The 13,668-nt window shown below is 41.0% G+C and overlaps 1 protein-coding gene across 1 annotated transcript in view; it reads left to right on the top strand.

The window, feature by feature from the left end:
* The window catches only part of tmem8b (transmembrane protein 8B), a 34,169-nt gene extending 20,857 nt beyond the window's left edge, over positions 1-13,312 (top strand). The window contains exons 9-13 of the mRNA XM_076730937.1: positions 1,171-1,313; positions 3,532-3,710; positions 4,167-4,313; positions 8,563-8,679; positions 12,204-13,312. Of these exons, the coding sequence (XP_076587052.1) occupies positions 1,171-1,313; positions 3,532-3,710; positions 4,167-4,313; positions 8,563-8,679; positions 12,204-12,539 (922 nt within the window). The 3' untranslated portion in view covers positions 12,540-13,312. The remainder of the gene's footprint in view (positions 1-1,170; positions 1,314-3,531; positions 3,711-4,166; positions 4,314-8,562; positions 8,680-12,203) is intronic.
* The last annotated feature ends 356 nt before the right edge of the window (positions 13,313-13,668 follow it).

The following is a 13,668-nucleotide window of genomic DNA, read 5'->3' as shown; positions in this document are numbered from 1 at the left end:
AATTAAGCTGATTTTTTTTCAGGCCACTTGGGAGTTCCAATTGAATTTGAATAACAAATAATAGCAGATGGTCTGGGACATGGTCTCATTCTCACATGAGAGCACTGCTGAGGTATGAAAATGTGGAAAACAGTCACATAGCTGTGTCTCAGACTTTCACACGTTTGCACATGCTAAATCAATCAGGTCTTGTTAGAGAAGAAGAGATGTAGTGTGAATGATCGGTGCTCTTCAAGGCTACAATTATGTTGATTGATAGAATTTAAAAATAAAGCAGCGAGCAGCTGTATCAATTAAAAAATGGGTTATGGGAAAAGGCGAAGAAACACATTTGTTGCCTCCTGGAGTTTCATTTGTTGTGACTAATTGTATGAGCTAGCAATTAGAAAAGATACAATGCAAGCAGAAAATATACAAGTTTTGCCTTCTAATCCCATGTAGTGTCAGAGATAAACAAATGTATAGGCCCATTAGTTTGTACGGTATGTAACAACAAACTCCATCAGGCCTTGACATAGCAAAAATGGACCTTTTGGTTGAAATGGTTCTCTAGGTGTACAAAAGAGGAGATGCACACACGAGAAGTTAGACTCGGAGTACTTTCTGAAAAAAGGCAGAGTGTTTTGGAAAATTCCAGGTGGGGTACTTAATTGAGATACCTAATGAAGGTTAAACTATCACTGTAGAACTCGAGCTTCTTTGTTGGTCTATAAAGCACAGACGTCATTTGTGGAAAATTACTTTTGTAATTGCTCTGTGAATTTGGAGATTGCGTAAGCCCAACAGAGTAAAGTTGTCTGACGTCTGACAAGCCAAAAACCACCTTTTGATCTCCTGTGGTGCTGTGGTGATGAGGATGTAGAACAAGACTTACAGTCTTCAGCCGCACGAAATGTGACAGTCAGCCTGCTGCCAGGCTCACAATAATGACGGTAACATGCTGATATTTAACATATTTACCATGTTAACCAGCTTAATTCAGCATGTTAGCAACAGCTGCTAAAGACCAAGTGCAGATGTTGTTGATTTGATTGTTATTAGTTTTGCTGTATTTGGCCATAAACCAAAGTATTGGTCAAATTGCTGATTTGGACCTGATAATGATGATGATGGTGGTAGATGAACACGCTTACCTCCATCTTATGTGCTACCTGTCTGTGACTTTTCCAGATTTGAGGCATGCACCAATATCACCGCTGAGGTGTACATGCGCTCATACCTGACTCCATGCATCAATGACTGTGGGACGTATGGACAGTGCAAGCTTCTGCGCACCAACAACTACCTTTATGCTGCATGCGAATGCAAAGCAGGTAATCATTTACTTGAAAAAAGCTGCTGCAACACGTTGCATAATCAATGTGTTTTTCAGGTGCACATGGAGACCTCTCTCTTCCCACTTTGTTTGTTGATTTGAATTTGAGCACGATGTGAATGTGAACTCGATTTAGATTAGGTCATTTACTCTTTATTTTCAAATTGCATTCACATTAACTAAATCCATTTCAGGAAGACAGTTACTAACAAAACAAAGCAAGTTGTTTGATAGAGGTGGAGACATTATTGTATAAATATGGTGTATACTCGGCAATGCCTTTAATTATCAGTCGCTAATTAATAATTAGCCAAAAGTGTGACGATGAATTAATAATCGGAAGTGATTTTCAGCAGTCGAAAGCCTTTTTTCCCCCATTCAAGATAAGATAAAACTTTCTGTGAGGAAATTGGGTCATCACTGCTGCAAAGAATTTCTAATTTGTTGGAAAATACATCATGCAGAGTGACAAGAAAATGAGAGAGAGCAAGGTGGGATGGCACAGGTCGTCCTCCTGAACTGAAGTGGCAATACAGCGATTAAATTGTATGTGCCGCTGTCCAATGAGTCATACAGCGGCCTGGTATTAATCTTCTAATATAAGCCGTTTTGATAAGACAATAAAACAGGCTCTTAATTACGAACAGCTTTTCAATAAAAGATGAGCTTATGAAACTAAACAAAGCATGTCCTCCGAGGCTTTTTTAAATCCTGCCTTTGATCTTCTTTTATCGGAGCTGGTTTCTCTTCAGTTAAATTCATTGTCATACTTCATATGTGTGACTGCTTCCTGGCAGGCGCTTTGCATTCACCACTTGCCCTTGGCCTGTCTCACACTGCAAACTCTCTGTTCAACAGTGCTCACGAATATTTAATTCACACTGTCTTATCCAATCCACCACTTGATAAGGATCCAATTCAAGTGGCGAAGCGGGGCTGTTTTAACATAGGAAGGAGTTCACACCTGGAGGCTGTGCAGGATAAACAACTTCACACGTATCTGTTTTTGATTATTTTTCACAGGGAAATGTGTTTGTAAGACAGGCACGGTGAAGCATTGATCTTGTCGAGAGATAAATATTTTATCCATTTTAAGAGATACTGTAAATTCTAAAGGGATGAGCTTTAGAAACAAACTGATCCATCCACAGACGTTTTTTCTCACCGATTCAGACAAAAGGTTTAAGAAAACTTTCCAAAAGTTTATTTGGAGTTTGAGGAAGACAGTAACCGCTTTAACTTCAGTTTTTTGTATGACCTATAAACAGGGGTGCACATGAATATTTTAGCCAGGTACTCAGGTGAGTGCTGGGAGATGGTGCCTGGCACTCTCTCCATACGTAGCGCAGTCTTACTAAATGCAATCTTCCTCACACTGCTCCTCGGTTCTCCCTCACTGTCCTCCACTTTAGCTTCCTGCATGATAGATGTTGAGGATGCACCTCCCAGATTAGCTGTCCCCATCCGCAGGTCAAACGTGCCTGTGGTTGTTTTTGACAGCTGAATGTGACGGACGAGATCTGTTCTTGCTTTTTATTTGGTTGAGATGTGAGAGCTGATAGTTCGTGCAGTCCTCTGCATTATCTGCAGTCTCCCTTCACATCAATGAGATGCACCTCTGATGTCCCTCCTCGCCGCTTCAATAAAGCAAAATCCTCAGCAAAATGCACTTGTTCTGTCTGCTGAATGTGGATGCAAACATATCTTTCACTACATTTTGGTGCACTCATTAGCTTCAAGCCACGGCACATCTTGGAGCCACTTTCAGAGATAAATCTCAGTTTTTGTTGTTTTTTGGACATCTCTCACATTAGGTGACTGTAGATCAGAGACTTGTTTTGATGACCAATGACAGTTGCTACCGTTTTCTTCTGTTGATGGCAGTTAGCGTCCATTAAGTGTTGTATTACTGCCAGCTGGACTGTAAGAGCTTCACGGTGCAAACTATTTATTATCCATTGTCCCTACTATAACCCAGAATTCTTTTGCTTACTGGTAAGCAAAGGTGCATTTTGAAGCATCTGTGCATTTCAGATTTTTGTCACGCATGCATACCTGCATACCTGTTATGTGCACCCCCGGCTCTAAAGCCTGTAAACACAAAAGCTTCCCACTCTCTTACATTTCTGCTTTCTTAGATCTACATGCAGTGATATACTGACTGTGTGTGTGTGTGTGTGTGTGTGTTTGTGTGTGTGTGTGTTTGTGCATGTTAGGCTGGGAGGGCTGGGGATGCACAGACAACTCGGAGGCCTACTCCTACAGTTTCCAGCTCCTCTCCACCCTGCTGCTTTGTCTCAGTAACCTGATGTTTGTCCCTCCTGTGGCCATCGCCATCCGAAGCCACTACCTGCTGGAGGCTTCAGTCTACATCTTCACCATGTTCTTCTCCACTGTGAGTGACTGCCATGCAAACAAAGTAGTGCTTCTTCTATCCTCTCTAAAAAAAACAGAGTTGACCTATAAAATATTTTTGGGTCTGACTCCAGCACAAATGACTGTGCAGCTGCATTGTGCATCATCTGCAGCTAAACTAAACTAAAAATACTAAAAGGTACTGTGATAGAAAGAAACATGTTGACCATGATAAGAACTGCTTTTATTATAAGCATGCATACAAACACATGTTTTGTTTTATCATATAAGTGCACAAGGATGCACATCCACTGATCAACAGCTGGCTGCAGTAACGAGCAAAGAAACAATAGGCCAACAAAGGCGAGGAAGAAGAAGACTGCAAGCTAGATGTAAACCTTGAACAATTTAAAATATTCAAAAACTGACTTCGCAAATGTTTGATGACACATCTACATGTTGGTCTTACCACTGCCTTTTCCTTTTCTTCTGACAGTTCTACCATGCATGTGACCAGCCGGGTATTGTGGTTTTTTGCATCATGGAGTATGACGTCCTGCAGTTCTGTGACTTCCTCGGGTCGCTCATGTCAGTGTGGGTCACTGTCATTGCTATGGCCAGGCTAAAGTCCATCATCAAACAGGTAGGAACCTACTATACTTCTACCCAGTAATACTTAAAGGAGAGTCAAGCAGACACTACATTATATGCTCAGCACTGAAGTTGATTAAGTCATGACAAAGTGTAGGAGCCGTGAACTATCAGATGATTTCCACTTGCAAAGCTGTTAACATGTCAGCAGGCTGATAAAATCAACATTGGTATACATGACCCGACTTGAACGCACCACTGGACACTGCTTAATAATGAGTGCACTCAAAATCTGACACAGTGCTGGTTTGTGCTCTCTATTAATTCTCTATACAGAACAATACATGCCACTTGTGTTGAAGTGAATCGGTGAAGCTGTGCAGCGTGTAAAAAAAATATGCACATATGTACCAACAGCGTCATTAATAAGGCAGACAATTAAACATATTTTACATGAATAGTTGTGGCTACATCCAAAAAAAAAATGTACTGAACTGTACTGTAAACACTCAAAAGCTGTGAAAAAAATTATTGTTGTGCCTGCCACCTTAATATGTGTCTTATGCTGTATTTGACCACTTTTCCCCGCCTCTACTGATGTGTCACAAGTGGCATATCGGCACGGCCACATGGTGGGCAGCCAGCATGACCACAAAGGCTCTGATTGGCTTGTTCGTGTCTCTAAACGGAGAAGCAGCCATTCGCGAGAGCAACTCCAGACCTCTTTGATTTGCCTGTCAAAGTGTTAGATGTGGGCAGTGATTCATACATCTGGAAACAGACCATAACACATGTCCAGTGCCATGTGTTGCAATCTGGCTGCACCTAAACTGAGAGCTCCATATTAGTGGTGGACAACCTGAGATTTGCCCTGAAGCGAAGAGGGATTTGAGGACGGAGGAGCAGAGCTGTAGAGCTATGAAGGAGAGCTATAAATGAGTGCCGCATATGCCTCAATTTTTAGTTATAAATTAAAAGATCAATGTGTTAGATTCAGCGATGCGCGGTGCTAAATCCTCCGGTTGCTGACATATTGCAGTGGATAACAGTAAACACTAACAGGTGCACCTTCTCCCTGGGTCACTCCCTGGCTGCACACCAAGATGAAGCAGTCTCAGGGAAAGTGTGTGTATGTGTGTGTGCGAGTGTGTGCGTGCGTGTGCGCGTGTGTGTCCATGTCCATAAATGAGACAGAGAGTGGAGGGGGCGGAGTAGTGGGAGGGAGGGAGAGTATACGAACATCTGCTGTCCTCTAGAGTTTTCATTTTTGCTGAGCGCTGCAGTACGCAGTCACTAATCAAATAGCACATGTCAGGACTGGCAAGTGGAACTGTGTGTGTGTGTGTGTTTGTGTACTACAGAGAGATTGTGTGTGTGTGCGTGTGTGTGTGTGTTTGTTTGTTTGTGTGTGTGTGTGTTAGTTTGTTTGCCTGTTTATGTCCATGACGGCAGCAGTAGAGGGTGAAGGACCCAGGAGCACCTGATAGTGTGTGTGTGTGTGTGTGTGTGTGTGTGTGTGTGTGTGTGTGTGTGTGTGTGTGTGTGTGTGTGTCTGCGTGCATGTGTGACTTTTGGACCTTCAGATGTCTTAAAGCCCTCGCAAATATGTCAGCAGGGTAACTTGCGAGCACTTTTTTGCTGGCGCACATAAAGAAAGAGCTTCAGGAGATTTGTTAATTTCAACTTGCTGAAGGTTAATGCATCAGAATCACATAAATCAATTTAAAGGATAGTTAACGTTTTATTATGTCTTGGATCCAATCTTCTGGCCCTCTTTTACTGAGTAGTTATGATGGCATTGTTCTCACATAAGTAACTGTGAGATAGGGGTACAATAGGGCATGAAACACGAGTGTTCAGGCGATCAGAACATTTGAGACGGATGACCCAAGAAATATGATTCACATCATTTGTATTTTTTGCATAAACTGATCACATTAAATTAATCATGTAAAACTTTTCTGTAGTGAAAATGAACATTTTCAAAATGTAACATCCTGAGAATTTTAGTGCTGCGACATTGTTATTGAACATTTGCATAATGTAACACAATTATGTATAATAGTCAGACAAAGGGATCAGCAAACCAACAGATGGACAAACGATCAGGTAGAAAATTTGAGCAGCCACCTGGATGTTGCGTGAAACTGAGTAAACAATTACAGTTCGTTAGAGGCAGGAAATCATAGAAGCACATCAGATCAGAGACAGAGCAAAGAGCTGTGAAAGGACATGTATTAAAGCAGAAACACGATGTTTCAACATTAATGAATTATTAATTTCAGTATGGTGGAGAGATGAAGTGCTGAGATCTTATATTTAGCCAGTGACCATGAGACGCTTTTCCCAAAGGTCAAGCATGAACATCCATGATCAAATTATTTAAAATATTCAGTGACTTTTATCATGTTTGTTCAGCACAGCCCTTATAAGGCTGCTATTGTGGCACCTGCGGTCTGCATGTTGTAATCCACACATGCACAAATACAGTTTAAGTCTATATTATTGTATATTGATAAGCATGAAGGTGAACAAGGAAGATAAAAATAGACCAGAATTCTTACAAGCTCGTCCGTCACAATGACAGATAAAGCTTCATTACAGAGTAGCTCCTGCCTCCATGCATGCGTCCATGCCTGCATATAATATATGTACACTGATGTTTTGGTGCTACTGGATGATCCAGCGGTGCGGTATGACTGATGACGGTTGCTGCACAGAGTCCTCGGGCTGCACCACACTGCTCCTCTCCTCCTTGCTCTGTGCCAATTAGTCCTGTTCTCCTGCAGATGGGCCATTCCTTCCCGGTTTGAAAATCCCCAATTTCTCCTGACGCTCCCTGCCAGGCAATAGAGTGCAGACCTCAGGCATCCTGGACAGGCTTAAGTTCTCCCAAAGCATGTGTAGCACAGCGTATTGATTTTTTTCCCTCCCACTTTATCTCTTTCATATCCTGTGGCTTTATGTCAAATTGTGAGCTTGACAAAAAAAGTTAAACTGGTATTATTTATAGCATGGGACTCTATAGTGAGTCTTCTGTTTTTCATTGTTATGTTGTGGCTCTCAGTATATTCAGTTGGTGTATCACTCTGCAAGCACTTTGAAATGCTAATTATGACTTCAGCACAACTCAGTTATTTTCTGTACTGACCATTCTCCCACTGATATTTACCTTGGGCAGACTCTTACTTTTTTTTTCTTTCTTTTTTTTAAACACAGATTTGCAGGCTATGTGTGAAAGCCTGCTCTTGTAGCGGCTGTTAACATTACAGGATAAGTCTGGCATGATTTTACATGTTTCTTAACAGGAACAAATCCCATAAAAAGAAAAAACAACAATGCATTTAACCGTTTCTCAGAACCGTCTGACTTCACTGCCCTGTCTGTGGTGGATGAGCATCTTTAGCAGTGGCACACAAATATAGTGTTTTATTTAAAAAAAAAAAAAAAAAAAAACTAAAACAACTGGTCACTGTAGTTTTATGTTTAAAATAATAAAAAGTGCATTTGTTGAGGACTATTTTTATTTTATCACATTTGGTGCTCTTGCACACATTTACTGCACCAAGCTGCCGTGTGTGGGATTGAGTCAAAATAAACTACAGTGTGTGTGTTCATGATAATGAAGGAAAATGTCACCCAGTGCAACGGTGGGTTTTTAATAGGTCTCCGGCACAGAGGAATAAGGTGTATCAGACTTTGCCTACACAGACAATACGTTGTTGGTGTTACTCTTTTCATTGGACTGGTTGACAATAAGAAACAAGCCGAATATCTCCAGCCCTGACCATTAATAGATGTGGTTTCCAAATTAGCTTGCTGGCTAGTTAACATAACAAAGCCAACAGCATATTTCAGGTCTCCTTCACAGTCCAATTTGTTTTTCTTAACCTTACTGAACTGAGGTGCACTCACAACACTATAACCTTTTTTCAGCAAGGCTTAGCTTTCTTTTTCTCCACTAGACCTCCATAAATGTACCAGCTGTGTTAGGAAAAACAGGACAAAAAAACAGGACACAGGTGCAGGAAGAATTAAAACACAGTTGCGCACAGTAACTGAAGATTGCTTTAGTAGCTATCAGTCATTACTGAAAGATTTGTGATGCAACTGCAAAGCTTTAGTTACTGTTTTTCATACATGTGAGGGGATTACAATTAAAATTTTGACAGTATTTTTCTCTCCAAAAGCAGCGATGTGCTGTTTCTTGACCACACAAACATCCTCTTATTTACTGCAGATATAGCAGTGGCCATGGTGTTTGTGGAGGGCCATTATTGATCCATGTGTCTTTTGTCAAGGTGCTGTATCTGCTGGGGGCGATGTCTCTGTCCATGGCTTTGCAACTAGATCGTCACGGTCTGTGGAACCTGCTGGGACCCAGCCTGTTTGCTCTGGGCATCATGGCTGTGGCTTGGGTAAGTCATATATTTACTGCACAGGAGAAAAGTGCTCTACAGCGAAAAAGGGGTTTATTCCATAATGAGTTTACATTTGAAAACAGTAGAAAATTGAATGCAAAATTGAATTTGCATATTGAATTTTTATGGCAATAAATCAAAAATGAAGGAAATATAATAAAGTCAGCCTGTATGCAATGCACAGTGTGTTCTTGTCAAAACTGGAACAATTTTAGCTTCTTAATCCTGTATTTCAGAGGTAAATTCCCCCCCCAAAAAAATATTTCTTCTGTCAGTGTACGGGAAACTAGTCTACAAAGGATTTTTACACAGGATAAAAGATAATTAATTTTAATACATAATGTGTGTTTGACATTCATAGACAAGCTTGTTTTAACATGCAGATGAAATGTGTCAGCACTGTCCCCCTATTGTTCCTCATGCCACTAAGTGTAAATGGACTTAATCCATCATTTAAGCTTAGAGCTGGAACGTGGGGCAGAAACATGTGCATGGCTAAAAACTGTGGGTTTCTGACCAATGAAGCTATTTTACATTAGCATGGAAGGGGCTTTAAAAGTTTTGCAGCCTGTGGGTATTAGTCATGGGTTGTAGTTCCATTATAAGTCAGCTTGTACTTTCACTGACTCCTCTCCGAGTCATAATGTGCTCCCTGAACTGAGAAGATAAAAAATAATAGTCTTTCAGGCAAGGTTCTTGAAAAAAGCCTTTAACACCAAACCTCTGACATGAGTTTGAAAACAAGGTTTGTGGCTTCCTCGGAGAAAGCTTTGCTTTGAATAAAGTGTGGGAGTTGTAGCTCTGAGAGTTATCTTCTGTGAGCTGTAGGATCCTACAGAAACTGTGGAAGATGAAGCATTGTTTAATTCCACTATGTAAACCCTCAAGTTTTAGCACCAAGGATAGGAGACAGTATATTTTACCGTAGACAAGATTCTGTTCTTCTGAGATCAACAATACTGCTTCATAATTCATGCACGGCACTACTGTGTCATTCAGATGTGAGTGTATTCTGAGATTGATATAAAGCCACTGGCTTCTACTATTTGGCTGGTTTTCCTCCGGCGTTGGCACATTTGTCATTCAATTATAGATGGTTCATTGACATATGTTATTTGACAGTTATAGTATGCAGACATCATGGTCTGATGTACTCTGAGTACAGAATGGAAGTACACACAGATTGTATTCAATGTCAAAATGACTGAAACAGAGAGACATAATCTCTGATCTTCAAATGGGGATGAACCACACACTAACTGGCCACAATAGCAAACTCAGCACAGCAAATTTTCCATATAAAGTCACTTGGATCTTGTGCTAATGTTGCAGTTTTTAAAGATAAACCTGAGCTCATGCTTTGATTACTTGACACTTCATAATTTATCAGCTGCTCAATAGCATATGTCTACATTTCAGCATTCTCTCCTCAGCACGGCACCTCTGAGTTTGAGCACCGCACATTTTCTACAAGAGCCCTTTCATTTCAACCTGTCATGTTTCTGCAAAGCCTGGCATTCTGAATGTTCCCAGACACAACCGAATTAGATCAGTCAAGCGGAGGGCACAGAGTGCCTGCTGCTTTGCAGAGGTGTCATGAGCAGTAAGAAGAAGGGGAGAAGTTCAAATCTGTCAATGCCAAATATCCCTAATTCTCCAAACTAAACGAGGCCCCTGACGTATGTTTGCATTAGAAGACCATCCTGATCTGAATTTGTTTGTCTTGACCAGAGAAATGGAACTGGAACAAAAAAAAAAAAAAAAAAACCCATCATTTTCTTCACTTGACTTCACATAGAATATTAGTCTTTGACCTATAATGTATACCGCATAACAACTCAATCAGTGCCATTTTCCTGCAAGAGCACGTAATTATTCTTGTCATTCATGAACGGCTTATGCACATTTCCCTCGACAATGTGGGGATTCTTTATGGTAATGTTTTCTGGAAAAATATAATGCAAGCAGTCAGTGTTTAGGAACCGATGACAATAGAGACTGAATACAATAATGAAGCACTCTCTAAACGCTATTTACCAGGAAATGAAATGAAATGTCCAAGTCTCTCTGTGCCACACTTACAGCAATTGTGGGCCAGAATGAGCACATTCTCTATGTTAAACAAATAGAGACATCATATCCAGTTACTGCCAAAGGGAAAATGAGCATAAATGACAAAATAGCTGAAGCGGTGACTAGCCAATCACTGATGACCAATTTAAAACATCTATCAGCTGATTATGGTCGTTGTGATGGACTTTATGCTGCAGTGGTTGACATGAATACAAATTGCAGACAATAAAACCAATGGAGACTTATGAAGAATCCCATCCCTTTGTTCCTCCAATCAAAGTAAACTGCCTGCTGCTCCCTTGCTGAAACCCAATTGGTCTCCATGTTTGAATGACTGCTCCCTGTGCGATCTCGCACTTCAATATCCTGTTTCTACATGACATGTGTTCATTAAATTAAGGAAATGAGAACATTAAACACAGGGCCTTTGAGATCAATAGCAAAAGAAATAAACTGTAAAATAGTTTATTTTATGGGTCCCTTAGTTTCCTAATAATTTTGTAGAAAGAAATTGATATGTTAAATGTTATTTCTTAATGTTTCTTGGAAAGGACTGTTTAATTTGGAACTAATTACAAGAGCAATTGAAATGACATTAATTGGCACATTTTATTTTCAATTTCTCACGTAGCCAAGACAGCTTTTTAAGATGGAAGTATGCACAGATACACGCACACATCACAAGTCTAAATAATGTGTAATGCTAACATGCACTTCAAGCGAGCTGATCCAAGACCTTGTCTGGAAGTTTCCTCTTTTAGCAAAGCATCATATGTTGCAACATATTACTGCCACAAGTGATCTTCTAGCAGAGCATAGGAAACTAAATTCCTCTCTCCCCATCTTGAGCTGGTGAGGTCATTTTGAGCCGTAGTCAGCACAGTAGTGATCGGTAGATGGAGCCGCAGTATCGTGGTCCTGCCCTGATAACCGCCTGTCTCAATCACTCAATCAATCAGAGTTAGGATTAGCTGTCAATCATGACGTTGCAACCTCTTTTTATAGCGTCAAGTAACTAAACTAAAACCAAACTTATCAGAAAAATGAGCACTTGAATAGACATCAGCATGACAGGAACCACCTTTGGGAAACTTATTTGATGCGTACTTGATTTTTTAGTTTGGCCCATGTCCCATCCAGCTGTGAAAAAATGCAAAGGCACTCTATAGAGCCAGTGTTTGATTTGTCCATTCTGGGCTACTGTAGAAACTTGGCGGCGCAACATGGCAGCCTCTATGGCAGAGGACCTGCTCCCTCTGTAGATATACAAAACTCATTCTAAGGCAACACTAATGCACACATAACTATGAATATTAGATTCCATCTCTGCCAATGAATCCCCTTAAACTGACACAATGGACCTTTGATCTACAGTTTTATACTTCATAGAAAATAGGTCCAAATGGTAAAGTTGAAAACCTTGTGTTATGTGTCTGTTGGCCTGTCAGACGGTGCGCACCATCCGTCGGCGGCGTTGCTACCCGCCCACCTGGAAACGTTGGGTGTTCTTCCTCTTCCCTGGCACCATGATCGCCACGTCTGCTGTGGCCCTCTACGCTTTCGTGGAGACAGAGGAGAACTACTTCTACATCCACAGCATCTGGCACATGCTGATCGCAGGGAGCGTTGGCTTCCTCCTGCCGCCTCGTGCTAAGCCTGATGCCAAGGTGACCCCGCTGAAGCGTAGGCGGGGCTGTGGCTATCAGCTTTGCGTTAACGAGCACGAGGAGCTGGGTCTGGTGGACCCGGCCATCATCTCCATCAACAGCATCTGTACCAGCTGATAAACTCCCCACTCCCAACCTTTTACCTTAGAGACACTTCATTGCCTTCTTTTACTTGGGAAATTCACACATGGGAAATTAAGCCACAGAACTTGAAAAAGCAATGTAAATACTTTAATGCAGATGTGACACATTGGATTTCTTTTTTGGTTGTTATTGTCATGGTAATTACTATCAATACAACTGTAATTATTATTATCTATAGTTAAAGTTGTTCTGATGAATTGTGGGTGTACAGTGACACACAGTTATTTGTGAATATGTATTTAAAGTCAAAGCTGAAACACTGCTGCTATCTGACGATGACTGTAAAACTGCTTCTGTTGGTTATTTATTGGTGGTCTTGTAAACAGGCCAGTTATTTTACTGTTGGGGCACAGTTCAGGGGAAGACGTGGGGGAACATTTATCAAGGGCACGGCTTTTCTGAAATTCTTTTGGAATATATCTTTTGCACTGAGACACAAAAATGTTATTCTGTAAATTTTTATAACAATATAAACTACAATGGGCATCACAAATGTAAAACCTAGTCGTCATGTGGAATGTTAGACTGTCTTTTGCAATTGCAATGTATTGCTTTTACACGAATGTGCTGATTGTTCTTGATGGGAACAATTCCAAAGTCCAGCTGCCTGTTGAAAGAGAAGAGGGGAGGCAGGATTATTTCAGAGACCTCAAACCAAGACCTCACCTCCCTGTTCTTTTCTGACAGGACCTGTGTGACACCACATTCATAAACAATAAATGTTTTCTTTCTTTGCCTCAGTATTACTTCTACTTGTGAAGCTTTTAAGTGTAGTGCAGCTGGTGAACCTCCCACGACAAGACATCATATTGCAACTCCTGCCCTAATGGAAGCCGGTGGTACTCAGACAGTGAGATGAGACGCTGTCAACAGCACCCTCCCAGGAATAGAGCAAGAGATAAATAATTCTCCTACAGAGCAGCAGTATGGCAGCTTCAGAGCATGCTGTCGATATGCAGCCTCTCTCTTATATAAGGAGAGAGGGAGTTTTATGACTCTTTGCTTTATGCCTTATTAAGCGTGATCCATCAGCAGCTCCTCGGTATTTATCATCCTGTGCTGTGAGCACGCCCAGTCGTATCAAATTATCTCAGAAAAGAAC

Source organism: Chaetodon auriga, chromosome 5 (assembly GCF_051107435.1).
Source record: "Chaetodon auriga isolate fChaAug3 chromosome 5, fChaAug3.hap1, whole genome shotgun sequence".
Taxonomy (NCBI): Eukaryota; Metazoa; Chordata; class Actinopteri; order Chaetodontiformes; family Chaetodontidae; genus Chaetodon; species Chaetodon auriga.
Note: the sequence above shows the minus strand (reverse complement) of the source record. Positions and strands in the feature narration are given on the sequence as shown.